At 40.1% G+C, this 19,096-nt stretch overlaps 1 protein-coding gene across 2 annotated transcripts in view; it reads right to left on the reverse strand.

The window, feature by feature from the left end:
• The window catches only part of LOC150085662 (actin-binding LIM protein 2-like), a 579,562-nt gene that overhangs the window by 136,112 nt on the left and 424,354 nt on the right, over nucleotides 1-19,096 (reverse strand). For both annotated transcript variants that reach the window (XM_090374167.1, XM_090374166.1), the window contains one exon: nucleotides 280-447. In XM_090374167.1, coding sequence (XP_090230293.1) covers nucleotides 280-447 — 168 coding nt within the window. The remainder of the gene's footprint in view (nucleotides 1-279; nucleotides 448-19,096) is intronic.

The following is a 19,096-nucleotide window of genomic DNA, read 5'->3' on the forward strand; positions in this document are numbered from 1 at the left end:
TAAAATTTGTGCAACTTTATTTATTAATGAAATAGCAAACTGTTGCCAGAGACAACAGAGAAACACTCTCAAAGACAACAGTCATTTAAAATTCAACAAAACTGAGTGTAGGTCTGTGAGTGAGTAATGTATTCATGTCAATCTCAATGGCTCCTAACCCGGAACACACTGTTTTATTATCCAATATTACTCAATTATGCAGTGCTTGGCAATTTAAATAAATAAGAATCAATTTTAAAAAAAATAATTTAACTTATTTTATTAAGAATGTGATTATACCTGGATCAGTATATGGAAAAGGAGGTGCTGGAAAGTCATCTCTTTCAATTTTTGGAACTTCATTTGGCTTTGGTTTCTGAGCATTAGGATAATGGGCTAGTTCAATAGGTTCTTCATTATTCATGTGAGGTGACCTAGGACGAGGTGTCGTTGCCTGTATTGTCTCCACTATAATAATTTAATTTTTTATTAAATCATTTTTACAGTATCAATGAGGCTATCTGCAGTTTGCATTTCCAAATAGCTTAATGTATAAAAATTAAATGAAACTATTAAAAAAATATTTCCTTTTAGCAATTAGTCAGTTGTAAAAGTGACAAGTATCAATATATGACAGAGAATGATTTTTTCTTAAATGACTTAGGAATAAATAACAAAAATAGTATAAATGCAGCAAATGAATCAAAAGAGGCATACGTACAATAAAATTAAGAACTACACATTGAAATTAATATTTGTGAAATTCGATTACTTTTATTTCTGCACCTTTTTAAGATGAAGTGAATGCTGTCTGCTATATCTAATTTTTTAGATAAAACAAAAGAAAATTTCTAGAATGTAAAGCCATATGCAGAGACTAAGAAATCAACTAAGAAATACTGTTCAAGGTGTAGGCCTAAATGGATGTCAGATGAACTAATGAGACATGTGGCAGAGAAGAAAAATGCATGGGATACATATAAATTAACAGGTAGCACGGAAGCCTAGGATAGATATAAGGTGGTCTGTAATCAAGTCACAAAGGAGGTTAAGCAAGCGAAGGCAGATAATGAGAAATCTGTGGTAAAGGATGCAAAGAAAATCAGCAAAGGGTTCTTTATTTATGTAAACTTTAGAAGGAAGGGGATGAATCAGATTGATCCACTTGATATCAATGGTTAGATTGTTGATGAACCTGCTGAGGTAGCTGACACTCTGAATGAATATTTTGCATCTACATTCACACATGAGGAAGCCTGTAAGGAAGTGGAGGCCAGAAGCTTATCAAACTAGCAGGGAGCTAAATGATTTTGTAATAACTGAGAGCAAAGTGGAGGAGAAATTGTTGAAATTGAATTTAAAAAAGACACCTGAGGTGGATGGGATCTTATCCAGCTTTCTTGGACTCAGGGGAGGTCCCCATGCACTGAAGATGTGCAAATGTGTCCCCAATTCACAATGTGACTTTTCTAAAGGATACATATCATTATTATAGCCTGACAATACATAAACGATGTGTACATGCTTCCTTGCCCTACATGTCCACCAGATCTGTTGCCCGTTGAACATTTATCATATGATGAATCATCCACTGACCTCCAACCTCTTAGCTTCCTACCGATGCAGCCCAACTCACAGCACTAGTGCAAGGAGAATGGCTAACTGTTCACTAAAACAACAGTTATCATCTTCAACTCTGTACCATGACATTTGGCTGTTTGTATCACTATAAATGGAGCAATACTTCATATTGATGTGAAACACATTTTTGTGAGTAAATACTGTTAAACTGATATGCAAATTTTATCATTTCTTTTCTATATTGAAATGTGTTGCCTCCATTTATTTTGAGCTTAAAGCATAGACTCCTTTTTAGGTGGAGCAATTTCAATGACAACCAGTGATTTCTTTTTTGTATCACCAGACTGCAAAATGACCTGAAAACAAATCTGTACCTTTTAAAAGCACCAGCTAAACTTTCTATTGTTCCATCAAAAGAGCCTTCAGCAGTTGGGAATAACAAACATGAGAGATATTCTATAGTACATCAACCAAACAAATAAAAATAAAACTTTGTTTACAATAAAATATAAATAGAAATAAACATATATCATATTTTAAAAAAATGTGCTATTTTTCTCAACCAAAATATCTTAACAAAAGATATACTATACAAGAAGTTATTGCATTACTGCTATACAAAAAGATGATTTTTTTTAGGGTCATCAGTAGAGTCCCACTTTTGACAGGAAGGTCATCAAAATTGAGTGCACGACACTTCATATCACGAGTAGCTTTGCTGATTTTTATTATTGCCACTGGCATAAGGGTTCTTGATATTTAAAACACTCTACAAAATATAACAGAAATAGGATCGATCTCATGTCTGAATCTATAATTATGAGAAAATATGCTCAGTGGCATACAGTTGATAAAGTAGGGGAGGGAAGTATTACCATGTTATTCTTATCTTACAAAAAACTCTTATACAGCTATCCAATGGCCCACTGGGAATCACATGATCTCATATATTGAGGCAGTTATTGTTGGTAACTCTACTCATGAAAATACATTGTGCAAGACGGATAGACAAAATAGAACCAGAGCATGTCTAGCAGGGTGGAAAAATAGATAATGTACAGCAGATAGCATATTTTAAGGGCACAAAATGTGATACTGTTGTACACATCAGCACTAATGACATTAAGTGTGGGAAATCTACAGACTTATTTAACAAACACAAACCCCAGGGGCTTACTGGTGAGAATGGATTTGGCACACCCAGGGTCCTGAGCTAGATGTCATCATTCTTCTCATTTTTGGTGATTCCCTCCTACTTCTCTTTCTCTCTCTCTCTCTCTCTCTCTCTCTCTCTCTCTCTCTCTCACTCTCTCAGGGTACTCAAATTTTTTTTTTGGCTGGTGCAGCATAAGCCACAGACTTCCTTGCACCATATGGCTACTACTAATAATAATAATAATAACAATAAAATAGGGGTGTGATGGCCCAGTGGTTACGACACTGGACTAACAGCCTGATAGACCTGGGTACTGTAGAGTACTGCCTTGGCAGAAGCAAACGTGGCTCCATCACACTGGGAGACAAATATAATAATAATAGTAATCAATTTTTTTTTTTTTTGTGAAAACCCCAAACACAAGAGGTATTAGAACCTATAGTACTTAGTACCATGCTTGAGTTAGAGGTTGGGAAGATGAAAGAAGATATTTGTTGACATTAGACTTGAACTTCTGCAGACTGTCATTTTTGAGAAAAATGTATGAAGGAAGGTTGTTCCAGAAAATGGCAGGTGAATGAATAAAAGAGGAGATGAAAAGATGGTTCTCTGAGTTTGAAGTTGGACAGTAAATGGATGTTAGGTGGTAGTGGCACATGTTTGGACTTTTGAAAGAGAGAGCGGAATTATAGAAGCCAATTCAGAAGAATAGTGCCTATAGAAGTATCTGTAGAAAAGGCATGCAGCAGAAACAGTATGTCTATGAGACAGAGAGTGGAGAGACTCTGTTAGAGATGAGTCATTTATTGACCTAACTGTCCTCTTTTGAATGGAATCTAGAAGCCTGAAAGAGGTTTTGGGGGCACCGCCCCAGATGTAGGAACAATGTGGGAATTTGCGATTTGTACAGAGTGAACAGCTGTTTGGAAGAAAAGTAACGCCGAGAGCAAAACAGAAAACCAAGTTTTTTAGATGCAGAGGAAGCAATATTTGTAATGGCGCCTCCGTAGCCAGGTGGGAAGAAGCAGCAGTGTGTAACGCACGCTTCTTGATTAGACCGGGGTTCGATCCCGTCACCACCAAATACGGGGATGCGGAAAGATCAGGGAATGATCACCGCATATTCCCGGAGCAATATGGCCTTAGTTGCTAATGCTCCTAAAAACCAAATAACAAACAAACAATATTTGTAATGTGCTTATGCCAAGAGAGATTAGAAGTCAGGATAATCCCCAAAATAGATATATCATTTTGCCTAGAAATAGGAGTGTCACCAAAGATAAGCATAGGAGCAGAAGAATCCTTTTTGCGAGACATTAGCATTAGTAGAGGCATACGATGCAAGAAAGCAAGCTTATGCAGCATCAGCCAAAAAAAAAAACAAAAAAAAACCCACTCTGTTCATTCCAAATACCTGTCCAGTTCAGCCTTAAATTTATTTAGGCTATCAACTTCCACAACAAGGGATGGAAGTCTGTTCCACCAACCAACTACCCACTGAGTAAAGGCAAACTTCCGCACATCTATCCTATCAAGCTTTCTGCACATCTGTCTTTCCTCAATTTGAATTTATACCCTCTCAGGTGATTATTCTGAGCAAGAGGAAGAATCCCATCAGTACTCAGCATGCTCAAACTATTCAAGGCTTTATACACCTAAATCAGATCACCGCGCAGGTGCATAGTCTCCAGACACTGTAATTTGCAAAACTTAAGCCTTTCTTTGTAAGAGAAACCCTTTGTTCCATCACTAATCTTGATGCCCTTCTCTGTACTCGTTCCAGCAGCTCTACATCCTTCTTGAAATGAGGCCTCCAGACCTGTATACAGTACTCCAGGTGTGGCCTGACCATTGCCTGATACAAGGGGATAATCACCTTGTTATCCCTGCTAGAAACGTTTCTGTATATCATTGACAAGACACCATGAGCTACTCTTGCAGATTGTCTGCACTGCTCAGAAAACTTCATATCTGCCTGCACAATTGAAATATAAGACAAGACTGAGTTTTAGAAGGATTGAAATCAACTAAGTTGTCTTTGCCCCACTGGAGAATTACCTGGAGATCGGCATTAAAAGAACTGGTAGCGGATATTCGAGAAGTTGAAGCTGGTTGAGCAGGGCAAGGTTTCTCAAAATGGAAAGTGTAATGCAATGTGCTATCATTGGCAAAACTATGGATAGGATTTCCAGTCAATGGAAGGAGGTCATTAATATACAAGAGGAAAAGAGTGGGGGAAAGAACTGAACCTTGGGGGACACCGGCATTAGTGGAGAAGTTAGAAGACAGAGAGCCATCTGCCATCACCCTCAGTGAGCGATCAGAGTGAAAACTGGATAACCAATTACAAAAAACAATTGGCAAACCATCAGCTGGAAGCTTGTTTAGAATACCTTTATGCCAAACACGATCGAGAGCCTTTGAGACGTCAAGAGCAACTGCTTGTGTTTCACCCAACTTTTCCGTTGAATTTGTCCATAAATGGGTAACATGTCAGAATATCACCAGTGGATAGACACTGATGGAATCCATATTTGCGATCGTTGATCACATGGAAGGTTTGTAGGTAATTTAAGAGTTGGCAGTTAATTAATTTCTCCATTACTTTAGAAAGAGTAGAAGTAATTGCAATGGGATGATAAATGGATGGGAGGGATTTGTCACCCTTTTTAGGAACTGGCTGGATATGAGCAAATTTCCAAGCAGAAGGAAAAACACCTTTGGAATAAGAAAGTGAAAAAAGGCGGCAAAGAACAGGAGTAAGTTCAGGAGCACCGGTTTTGAGAACAAGTGGAGAAATACCATCAGGACCTGGAGCTTTCTTAGAATCAAGATTCGTCAAAATCCTTCTGACATCCTTTTGACGGAAGACCACAGGAGGCATAAAATTGAGTGTGTTGGGAATGCTGGGAGAGGTTTTACAAAGATCATTAATACATGAGTTGGAAGAAAAATGGGATGCTAGCAGGTCCGCTTTATCCTTCGTTGAAGTGACAACAGAACTATCTGGTTTAGACAGAGCTGGAAGCAGAGATGGGCAAAAGTTGAAGTTGCGGCCAATAGCTTTAGCAAGAGACCAAAATGCTCGGCTACCATTAGGGCAAGAAGAAAGTTTTCTACTCTTAGACTGTTCAAAATCTAGTTTGGACTGATTAATAACTGCTTTACAATTGTTGCGAGCTTTGGTGTAGGTAGAAAATGAAACTGAAGAATTGGAAACAAGCCAATTAAGATATGCAACGTTCTTCTCTTGAACAGCCTTAACACATTTATTGGAAAACCAAGGTTTAAAAAAAGGACGAGATTTTACAGTGGAGTGTGGAATAAAGGATTCCACTCCTACAACAATAATTTCACTGACATAATCTGAGCAAAGGTTGACATCAGAAGTTTTGAAACAGTAATCTGACCAAGGAAAAGAAGAAAAGAAATCTCGCAGAACATCCCATTTTGCATTCTTGTAATGCCAAACAGCATGAGGTTGGGAATAGTCATGAGATAAAAGCTCCATTCGAGAAGAGATAATCACCAATTTGTGATCTGAGGTGCCTAAAGGACCACTCACTTTGATCGTGTACTTAGAAGGTTTCTTCGTGAGAAAAAGATCAAGCATGTTCGCTATATGGTTAGGATTGTCTGGTTTTCTGGTAGGTAAATGAAAAATCGGTGTGAGGTCATTAGTAATTGCAAAAGCCTCAGCATCTCGACCAGCTGGGTCTATGTTACTAGAAAACGGAAGCCAGCGGGAGTTATGAACATTAAAATCACCAAGGAAAATTATCTCACTGTTAGAAAAGTTGGACTGAAGAAAGAAAGTAAAGTTGCAAAGAAATAAAGTCAAAGAGTTCCAAGTGATTAGTGTAGTTGGGAGAATGGTAGAGACAACAAATGAATTTGACAGAATGATATAGAGAGATTTTAAGCCAGAGGAGACCAAAAAGAGGAGATTCCAAATTACCAAGTCTCTGACAGATAATATCGGAACAGACATATGCACAAGTACCACCTTTGAGGCAAAAGGAATCATACAGTGAATAATTTGGGCAACAGTGATGAGCAGTAGTTGAATCATCCGATAACTGAGATTCTGTCAGAAAAAGTAAATGGGGTTTAGCAGACTGCAAGTGGAAATGGACATCATTGAAATTAGAACTGACACCATGTATATTTGTGAAATGAACTAGGAAGTGTTTGGAAGGTTTACATAATTTCAGATAAGCTTACTCTATTCGTTGGAGAATTCATTATGTATTTAATAGTAAGAAAAAGTGGGAGGGACATGCTGTATGAAATTTTTGTATATGGCATACACATGGTAAGGATATATCCAGATCCTTGACATAACATGGCCTCGACAATGACCCCTGCATACATACTACTCTGGAGATTAAACATTGGTTCCACTACTTCAAGGTGCCTCCGTAGCCAGGTGGACAGAAGCAGCAGTGCGTAGCACACACTTCTTGATTAGACCGGTATTTGAGCCCGTAACCACCAAATATGGAGGATGCGGAAAGGTCAGGGAATGACTGCCGCATATGCCCAGAGCAATACGGCCTTAGTTGCTAATGCTTCTAAAAACCAAATAACAACAACAACAACCACCACTTCAAGCCTCCAATAAGCAAAGTGGCGGTGTTGCAATGGATGATGAGAGTCATCTACCACCTAGTATTGCCTGGTAAACACAGAGGGGCAGCATTCCTCCATGTGGTGTGCCGCCCCTCTGTGTTTACCAGGCAATACTAGGTGGTAGATGACTCTCATCATCCATTGCAAAACCACCACCACTTTGCTTATTGTGGTGTGGGCACAACACTTCGGCCTCCACTTACGTTGGTTCACACCTGAGTAGTCACCCACAGTGTGCTTGTGCATGGAGGTTATACCCAGGATTACTAACAGTCCCACCATTGACAAGATGCAAGCAGAGGATTTGGCTGTCAGAGACCATCCGGAATTCCCGGAAATTGGGTCCACTTGACTTGAATGTCACCCTAATATCAGTTCCATCAGCATTTTAGAGTCCCATGTAGCAAGTACAGCTTGTCTGGCATACCTGAGATAATGTCTGTGACAACCTGAAGGACCAAATTAGAATAATAATAATAATAAATAAACTAATAGTAATAAAATTTAATAAATAAATAAACATCGTGAAAGTTGCTCCAAGGTACCTACCTACCCCAAGGTCGGAGTGGCGGCTGAGGCAGGCTCTGGCACCATCTGGTGTCACTCCCAAGAACTACCACCTGACATAAGCCAAAGCTAAAGAGGTCCATCTCCATAAATGGATGATGTCACAGAAAAATATTAATCATACTGCATCCAGTGTGGCACAGTGTACAATCACTCGAATTCAGGCTTGAGGCAGAGGGGTCAGTTAGAAAAATCAGAGATGGTCTTCTGAGGAAGACAGTGAAGCAAGTGGCGCTGTCTCCCGTATGGCTACCACAAGAGAAACCATCAATCCCTAACAACTGGAAGTGCTTCCTGCATAAGTGTGCTAGAGACCACCATGGAAGGAAGAAAATGTCAATGCATGAATTGGAGCATCGAAATGAATATGTACATCATGCAAACATACTATGAAATAACGAAGCTAGAGACCGATATGACAACTTACAGAGTGAGACTACATTCCATATGGCTGGAATGATTCCCGGATATTCAGGTCACCGAACACTGAATAGTGGAACAGAGGAGGACAATTGTCATGAAGAACCTGATAGCTCCTGCAATCTTAGAAAAAATCAAGCAGGATGTGAGAGCTCAACTACAAACGATAAAGAATACAGAAACAGTGGAAGAACATACCACCACTGAACCAGAGGAGGAAGAGCAAGAAGAAATACAACCCACAGCAGCTGAAGTGGAAAGAGATAAGGTCATGATATCGAGAATAGAGGACGAGTGGAAGAAGGCCCTAACAGAATTCGAAGGAATGGACCCCACAAAGACTCATGTCATACCGAAGCAGAGGCTGAATAGAACCTTCTGGAGAGTAACAGACCACTTCAACCAGCAAATAATACCGCATTACCTCGACAACAATGATGCAACACTGGAGACCATCCACACTGCCGTGTATTATGCTTCTGTAGCAGCCACTAGGATTAATGTAAGAGAAACTACAGACCACTAGCAGAAGAACAGAAAACAGAAGAAACCGCTAGCTTGGGAAAGAAGACTTCAGCAGAAGATAGAAGAATTATGAGTCAAGATAGGCCAAATGACCAATGGGGCAATAGGAGTAAGAAATTAATTGTAAAAGTGAAGAGCATCCTGAAGAGACTGCGTCCACAGCAAACATGAGACAAAAAATCAGAGAATAGGAGAGTACTTGAACACAATGAAGCAGAACCTCCTTGCACTCAGCAAGAGACTGTGCCGGTACAAAGAGAGCTCCTGGAGGAAAATAAACAACTGAATCTTCGATTAGGACCAGAGGCTTCTACAGGAGTCTTGGAGAAGACAGGAAAGAAGGGAACGGACCACCCGAGCAGAAGATGATTCAGGAGTTCTAGGGAAGCATATGCAGCAGGGAAGTAAGACATAACAATCGAGCCCTCTGGATAGAACTAGAATGCAAGAAAACCAAGGACGTACAAGAAATGAGAGAGTGGAAGATTTGGGAAGAAGAAATAAAACAGACGATCAAAAACTCTCACAACTGGCAAACTCCAGGAATAGATAACATCCACAACTACTGGTAAAAGAAACTCACTTGCACACCTGGCAGAGTAGTTCATCTGAATGATAAGGCACCTAGTTACAATTCCGAAGTTTCTCACTCAAGGAATCATATATCTGAAGCCTAAAGATGAGCAAAATAGTCTTAGATGCTAATGCGCCATAAAATCCTAAATCCTAAGCCTAAAGACGAAGACCCGGCAAAATACAGGCCAATCACCTGCCTCCCAACAATGTACAAGATCCTGACCAGCTGCATAACCAGAAGATATCACACCACTTGGAGAGCCAGAACATAATGGCCGAATAGCAGAAAGGATGCAAGGAGTAATTAACCATAGATTGTGCGGTTATGGAGCAAGCCTACAAGAAGTGCCGCAACATGTACACAGCCTACGTCGATTACCGCAAGGCCTTTGACTCTGTGCCTCATAGCTGGCTAAAAGAACATCTACAAAGTCAATCCAATAGTGACAAACTTCCTGGGAGAAACAATGGTGAAATGGATGATGTGATGTTTTCGACCATTAAGGTCGAAAACATCACACCAGGCCAATCTCCATCAGGAGAGGAAACTTTCAGGGAGATGCCCTGAGCCTATTGTGGTTCTGTCTAGCACTTAACCTGCTATCCATCATGCTCAACAGTAGCAAGTATGGATATAACCTCAAAGAAGGAAGGAAGAGCCTGTACATCCTCACCCACCTGTTATACACGGATGACATCAAGCTCTATGCGGGAACCGAGAAGCACCTCCAGCAACTACTCCAGCTCACTGAAAATTCAGCAATGATATTAGGATGGAATTTGGTCTAGACAAATGCAAGACCTATGGATTGCACCAGGGAAAATTAGTCAACTGAAACTACCAGCTGCAGGCTGGTAAAGAGATCGAAGCCATGGCAGAGGGAGAGGCCTACAAATACTTGGGGATGATGCAGGCTCAGCAGTTACAGCACAAGGAAATTAAGGCCTGCCCGAACAAAAAATACCTGCCAGGCTGATAAAGAAATCAAAGCCATGGCAGAGGGAGAGCCTACAAATACTTGGGGATGATGCAGGCTCAGCAGTTACAGCACAAGGAAATTAAGGCCTGCCCGAACAAAAAATACCTGCCATATGATGTCAGGTATTTTTTGTTCGGGCAGGCCTTAATTTCCTTCAGAGGCCTGCTGAAAGCAAAGCTGAATGGAGGGAACGCAGTTAAAGCCATAAACACCTATGCAGTCCCAGTGCTAACATACTCTTTCGGGGTCATAGACTGGACTAACACCAAGTTGGAGGATATCATAAGAAAGACAAGGACAGTGATGACCAAGAGCCATCAGCACCACCCAAAATCAGCCTTGGAGAGACTGACAATTGCCCAGAAAGAAGGAGGTTTGGTTTGGTTTTTTTTTTAGGAGCATTAGCAACTAAGGCCATATTGCTCCGGGATATGCGGTGGTCATTCCCTGAATGACCTTTCCGCATCCTCCGTATTTGGTGGTGACGGGCTCGAACCCCGGTCTAATCAAGAAGCGTGTGCTACGCACTGCTGCTCCTTCCCACCTGGCTACGGAGGCGCCAAGAAGGAGGAAGGGGCCTGATAGATCTCATTGGGCAACAGAAGACAGCAATTGCTAACCTGAAGGATTACTTACAAAAACACACAGCAGCACTCAAGCAGGCTATAAGGAAGATAGACAAGTGGTATACCCCCACTCAACCTAAGCAAGGAGTCCCCTCCCATTCAGAAGGCACAAACGAAGCTAGAAAGATGGGCAAAAAAGACATTCCATGGCAGACACTACAATGACCTCCATCAAGATCACATAGATAAAACTGCTTCCAATGCATGGCTCATGAGCTGGACGCTCTTCCCAGAGACTGAAGGATTCATGCTCACCATCCAAGACCAGGTAATCAACACCAGAAACTACAGAAAATACATTGCCAAGGAGCCCAGCATGTCCAATGACACATGTCAATGATGCCACCTGGCATCGTCAACATGTGTCATCAATCCAATACATCACTGAAGGATGCAAGGTGATTGCATCCCGTAGACTGAGTACACTGATTACCCAGACTGAGTACACTAATAGACACAACCAGATAGCCAGGATAATACATCAGAAGCTAGCAAGGAAATACCAGTTGATCAAAGAAAGTGTACCATACTACAAGTACAAACTAGAGAACTGAAGCCACAAGCTGTACTGGGACCGTGCCATAATAATGGATAGGACAATCCCACACAACAGACCGGACATAACCCTTGTGGACAAGAAGGAAAAGGCTACCTATCTGATTGACATAGCGGTACCCAAAACTGGCAACCTGCAGAAATCCCATGGAGAAAAAATCAGGAAGTACACGAACCTAAGACAGGAGATCAAAGAGATATGGCATATGCAACAAGTAACAACCATCCCGATCATCTTGTCCATCACAGATAGGGTCTTTGGCACCATACCTGTGGTTGATACAGTTATGGTGCCAAAGACTCTACATAACAGCCTAGCCACAATAGGGTTCCCCATCAAACACCTACACGGAACTCCAGAAAGTCGCAATCCTGAACACCTGTAGGATAGTCAGAGAGTTCCTCGACCAACATTAACACCAGCCACAACAACAACCACCCTGTGTACTTGGTAGAAATACCCATCATGAGGTGGAACCCCCAATCAGGGAGAAATAATATAAGAGTAATAATAATAATAATAAAATACAGGGCAATGTTGCAGAAAAGTTGTAAGTTAGGATTAAATAGGGCAAGGTTGATGACGTCGTAAAGCAGATATGGTTTGTTAAGGGCACAAAAGGTGATAATGTTGTACACATTGGTATTAATAACAATAAGAGTGGGAGATGTGCAGACTTACTTAACAAGTGCAAGGCGCTGGAGAGACAACTTGTGTAATCGACACTCACTAATATTCGTAAAATTGGACAAATGTTAACTTATTTTAACTCTTGTAGAGAATCTGTGTCCTCATTTTGAATTTAAATCAATGTTTCGAATTTAAACCAAATAAAAATAGAATAAGAAATAGAATACAGGATATTAAGAAATATTAAATTTTACAAATATTATATTTTAAGTCAGGAAATCTCTTACCTAAGATTTTTTTCAGGAATAACTCATCTAGGTAAGATGTAATCAAAATAGATGAAAACGATATTAAAAGATCTGCCTAAAGATAGATGAACTTTGCAGCAGGACAAAGGAATGAAAGCAAGCTTTGACCCTAAATCCATGCATGGAAAATAACTGTAAGTGTAATGGGAGATAAATATCCGAAGCTTGATGGGGGCTTTTCATCTGTACCATTTTCAAAGCGGAAGGAAATAAGTGTTGAAGGCTATATATATAGCCTCAGCATGTTCCATTGCAATATTTGCAAACTGCTGGGGGGGGGGGTTTATATGATGTCGGTGCTTTTTATACAATGTCAATGTCTGTAAGTCTATCCATTTGATGTTTCATAGCTGCTAAAACGTGTTGGACAAATGCATCAGTGAATAATCCATTTTTCTATTTCCAAAGCATACAATCCCCATTACTTGAACATTTCAACCTATATGAAGTTAACCATAATAAAGTATTTCCAACAAAAAACACACACATAGCTTTCATAAAAAAATGCATGCATTTACAAATTATTCTAAAATTTGCGCAAATAAAAATACAAGCAAACTATAAAAATTTTAGAAGAGAGTTCAAAAGAGCTGCCATATCCATAGCAAAACATGCAATAAAACTAAGGACCCATGCAAAGAGAAACCTTCTGCATTATATTCACAGACTCAAAAATTGACTAAAATCACCTGTGAAGGACTTATTTCTTCCACCATCTACAGGATAGAATCAAATTTCATACTGAAATACTTACAGTAAGCTAAGACATGAGAATAAATGGATCTCCCTTTTAAAAACACAGAGACCACCATCTGTAGGTATGCACCAAACAGTGAATTTGTAACCAATCTTTCCTACTAACAAAAGATGAATACAATCTCAAAAAACTTAACAAAAGATGAATACAATCTCAAAAAACTTAACAAAAGATGAATACAATCTCCTCCATAAAGGCCTCAACTACAGTGTGACCCCAAACAGGTCCCATACAACGAATATGTGATATCAGTCCAAACACGTTTACACAGCAACAGAAAAAAACTAATTAAGCAAATAAATAATGTAATAAATAAAAAACCAAATCTTACTCCTAACCTTTCAAAGGAGCAGTTTCAGTGCATCAAAAAATTAGCCACGAATAAAAACATCATTATTCAAAAGGCTGATAAGGGCAACTCAACAGTATTAATAAACAAATCCGATTATCACAACAAACTGACAAACCTCCTACAAGAGAGAAATACATACCAGAAACCAGAAAAAAATCCTATTCCCAAAATCAGATCAAAAATCAAAAAAGAATTAGCATTAGCATTAGCATTAGTAGAGGCATTTGATGCAAGAAAGCAAGCTTATGCAGCATCAGCCAAAAAAAAAAAAAAAAAAAAAAAACCCACTTCCACTTCACCCCTCTGTTCGTTCAAAATACCTGTCCAGCTGAGCTTTAAACTTATTTAGGCTATCAACCTCCACCACAAGGGATGGAAGTCTGTTACACCAACCAACCACCCGTTGGCTAAAGGCAAATTTCCGCACGTCTATCCTACATCTGTCTTTCCTCAATTTGAATTTATGCCATCTCAGGTGATTTTCCTGAGCTAGAGGAAGAATCCCATCAGCATTGAGCATGCTTAAACCATTCAAGGCTTTATACACCTCTATCAGATCACCTCGCTGGTGCCTAGTCTCCAGACACTCTAATTAGCAAAACTTAAGCCTTTCTTCGTAAGAGCACCCCTTTGTTCCATTCACTAATCTTGTTGCCCTTCTCTGTACTCGTTCCAGCAGCTCTACATCCTTCTTGAAATGAGGCCTCCAGACCTGTATACAGTACTCTAGGTGTGGCCTGACCATTGCCTTATACAATGGAATAATCACCTCCTTATCCCTGCTGGAAAAATTCCTGTATATCATTGACAATACTCCATGAGCTACTCTTGCAGCCCGTCTGCACTGCTCAGAGAACTTCATATCTGCCTGCACAACCACCCCCAAGTCCCTTTCATTCTCTACCACTGTCAGTGTAGTACCACAGAGTTGATACGTTGCTCTGGGGTTGCTGTTTCCCATGTGTAGTACTTTACATTTGTCAATGTTAAACTTCATTTGCCACTTCTCAGCCCATCTGCTCAACCTTTCCAGATCCTGTTGCAGCAGCATAGTGTCAGTAGTGTCCTTGACAACCCTGCCAACCTTTGTATCATCTGCAAACTTGGACATTAAGCTTGATATACCATCATCAATATCATTTATAAATACAGAAAACAATAATGGACCCAACACTGAGCCCTGAGGGACTCCACTAATAACATTAGTCCACGATGAGCAGTGTCCATTGATTACCACTCTCTGTCTTCTCCCCCTCAACCACCCCTTTATCCATATCAGCAATTTGCCTCCAATGTCACACTGCTCCAATTTGTGTAGCAGTCTTCCATGTGCAACAGGATCAAAAGCCTTTCTAAGATCAAAGTATATAATATCAAAGTTATTCCCTGCATCCAGTTCTTTTGTGACTGCATCATAGTATCCAATCAAGTTGGTCAGGCAAGACTTCCCCTTAACAAAACCATGCTGTGTCTGAGCTTTAACTGAAGTCTTGTCTAAATGATCCTGCAGTGCTTCTTTAACCAGTGCCTCCATTAATTTTCCCGGAACAGAAGTTAAGCTCACAGGTCTATAATTACTTGTGTCAGCCTTTGATCCTCCTTTGTGAATTGGGGTCACATTTGCACATTTCCAGTCTATGGGTACCTCCCCTGAGTCCAAGGAAGCTCTCATAATTATGGCTAAGGGTTTGCTTACTTCCTTTGCTGCCTCCTTTAATATAACTGGATAGATCCCATCCACCCCGGGTGCCTTTCTTGTGTTTATCTTCAACAGTTTCTCCTCCACTTTACTCCCAGTTATTTCAAGATTCTGTAGCTTACTGCTAGAGTTGAATACACCTCTGGCATTCCCCTTGCTGAATAACTCCTCATGTGTGAATGTCGATGCAAAATATTCATTTAGTTTGTTAGCTACCTGGGCAGGATCATCAACAGTTGACCCATCAATATCAAGTGGACCAATCTGATTCATCCCCTTCCTTCTAGAGTTTACATAAGTAAAGAACTCTTTGCTGATTTTCTTTGCATCCCTTGCCAAGGATTTCTTGTAATCTGCCTTCGCCTGCCTAACCTCCTTTGTAACTTGGTTGCATATCAACTTGTATCTATCATAGGCTTCTGTGTCATGTGTTAATTTGTAAGTATCCCATGCATTTTTCTTCTCTGCCATATGCCTCATTAGTTCATCTGACATCCATTTTGACCTAAACCTTGAACAATATTTCCTAGTTGGTATGTAAAGCCTAGTAGCTTCCAAGATAAGTTCTTTGAATGCTTCCCATTTTGAATTTGCTGTTGGTAACATCATCAGTTGGTCCCACTGTATAGAATTTAAATACTGTCTCAGTCCATCGTAGTCGCCTTTACGGAAGCAATAACCCTTCCCTTTACACCTAATGGTAGTTACCTCTTTGAGTAAATCCCACTTCAGCACACTGTGATCACTGCCACCTAGTGGTTCATTTATCTGCAGATTCTTAATGCATGAAGAATCAAGTGGACCATCAATATCAAGTGGACCAATCTGATTCATCCCCTTCCTTCTAGAGTTTACATAAGTAAAGAACTCTTTGCTGATTTTCTTTGCATCCCTTGCCCTTCGAGACGGTCGTTTTCAAAGCCGCTAAGTGGATTTTTCTTATTTATTGATTTGAAATTATTGTTTTTCTAAAACTTTTGATTTAAATTTAGTAGTATAACATTATTTTGTGATTTTCTGATTAATTTGGTGTATTTATTCTTTACTCGGCCTTGTAATTGCATAAAAGTATCGGTAAAGGTTTCCACGTGTTTCAACTCCGCTAACCGTTCGTAATTTTCCCGCCTTTGTGATACGATATACCGTACTAGATAGCGTTAGTTGAACTTCGTTAGCAGTTAAATTGTACGTTTAAATAAATACATATAACGACTTAGATTACAAACGTAATATAATTAATTTTATTTAACATAATTAATTATACATATAACCACTTAGGTTACGTAACATAAATAATTAGTAAAAACAAATAATTAATACATAACTTGATACGAAAGTTATATAAAGGGATTTCGCAGATAACACTCGTTACTGAAACGTAAATATTTCGTAGATAACACTCGTTACTGAAACGTAAATATTCCGTAGATAACACTCGTTACTGAAACATAAATATAGCGTTATAACTGTGTTTGGATACAAGTTTAGGATTTAATTTTGTACAGAAATTGAAATTTTATTGAAAGTAAATCTAAATCATGACTCAAACCAGAGCAGCAAAGCAAAGGGCTCAAGCTAATGGGAATGCTGTGGCCCAGGGGAGAACTGAGGGGGGCAGTTGTCCTCTGAATCACAGCCTTGTAAGATGCACTATTTGCTTGATGTTTGCGGAGCAGTCAAGTATGGGACATGATACTGCCATGGGGGATGTCTTTGTGTGTGTGCGATGCAAGGAGTGTAAGGAGATAAGGCGACAACTCAGCGTTGTTATGGGCCTATATGAGAGCTTGAAGGATAGGGTGGATGCCCTCGAAGGATTACAAGTGAGGGGCCCATCAAGCTCTCAGCTGCCCACACCAATGCCAGAGCTTGCACTTAGTCATCGCGGAACACAGCGGCAACCCCCAAGGCAGAATGCGCTGGTCCCAAAGGAACTAGTAGTTGTTGGTGACTCTATTGTCAGGGAAACGGGAAACATGCTTTGTAAAAAGGATAGGTGGAATAGGACCAGGGTATGTCTGCCAGGGGCAAAAGTTGATGACGTTGTAGAGCGGATATCATCTTTTAAGGGCACAAAAGGTGATATAGTTGTACACGTTGGCACTAATGACATTAAGAGTAGGAGACCGGCGGAATTACTTGACAAGTACAGGTCACTGATGAAAAAAAGCCGTGAATTAGGGTTGAAATTGAAAGTGTCTGCAATTCTGCCCAGACACGATAGGAGGGAGTATATGATGAGAGCCCTGTCAATCAATTCGGCCCTGGAAAGATTGTGCAGGGCTCAAGGGGTAGAATTTTTTTCAGCCTGGTCTGTACTTGTTAACAGGAGAGACTGCTTCTACAGGGATGGGATACACTTAAATAGAAAGGGTGCAAGAATGTTTGCTGATGCTATCGAGGCAATGTTAGGTGGGTCGGAAAACTGCTAGATTGGGGGGATACAAGGACTAATAGATTAACAGTAGCCACTGGCAGAGGTGAAAGTGATTCTTGCACTGCTTCTATTGGAATGAGCCGAAGCCTGGAAAATAAGATGCAGGATATTTCAGAGACTGCTGGGAATCATTGGGGTACAAGTAAACACATGGGTTGTGTTAGGGTAGCTAAGAAAAAGAACAGGTGCATGTATACTTGTGTGTACACCAATGCTAGGAGTTTAGTAAATAAATTTGATGAATTTGAGGTATTGCTCAAAACATCAAAGGCAGATATTGTGGGGATTTCAGAGACGTGGTGTCACACAGATATAAGAAATGCAGAACTGGAATTTGGGGAGTACAATGTCTACAGAAAGGATAGACAGGATAGGAAGGGAGGAGGGGTTATGCTATTAGTTATGGACAGTGCAGTGTCGAGTCAGTTTGGTGTGACATAAGCATTGGGAGATCAAAATTGAGAGTAGGAGTGTGCTATAGGCCTAATGACTCTGATGAGTATAATAAGAAACTGTTCGGAGAAATAGAGTGGGCCAGTAAATCAGAGAGTCTTATAATGGGGGATTTTAATTTCCCAGATATTGACTGGAATTTGGGGGCTGGTCACTCACACAGTAGCAAGGCTTTTGTGGATTTATTGGATGATTGTTTTCTACATCAGCATGTTCGGGAGGCAACTAGAGGGAGTAATACTCTTGATTTGATTATCAGTAGTGATTCTTCATGCATTAAGAATCTGCAGATAAATGAACCACTTGGTGGCAGTGATCACAGTGTGCTGAAGTGGGAGTTACTCAAAGAGGTAACTACCATTAGGGGTAAAGGGAAGGGGTATTGCTTTCGTAAAGGCGACTACAATGGACTGAAACAGTATTTAAATTCTATACAGTGGGATCAACTGATGATATTGCCAACAGCAAATTCAAAATGGGAAGCATTCAAAGAACTTATCGTGGAAGCTACTAGGCTTTACATACCAACTAAGAAATATTGTTCAAGGTTTAGGCCTAAATGGTTGTCAGATGAACTAATGAGGCATATGGCAGAGAAGAAAAATGCATGGGATACATACAAATTAACACGTGACACGGACGCCTATGATAGATACAAGTTGATCTGTAACCAAGTTACAAAGGAGGTTAGGCAGGCGAAGGCAGATTACGAGAGATCCTTGGCAAGGGATGCGAAGAAAAACAGCAAAGAGTTCTTTACTTATGTAAACTCTAGAAGGAAGGGGATGAATCAGATTGGTCCACTTGAGATCGATGGGTCAACTGTTGATGACCCTGCTCGGGTAGCTAACAAACTAAATGA

This window comes from Mastigoproctus giganteus, chromosome 5 (assembly GCF_048544385.1).
Source record: "Mastigoproctus giganteus isolate SK-2022 chromosome 5, ASM4854438v1, whole genome shotgun sequence".
Classification (NCBI taxonomy): domain Eukaryota; kingdom Metazoa; phylum Arthropoda; class Arachnida; order Uropygi; family Thelyphonidae; genus Mastigoproctus; species Mastigoproctus giganteus.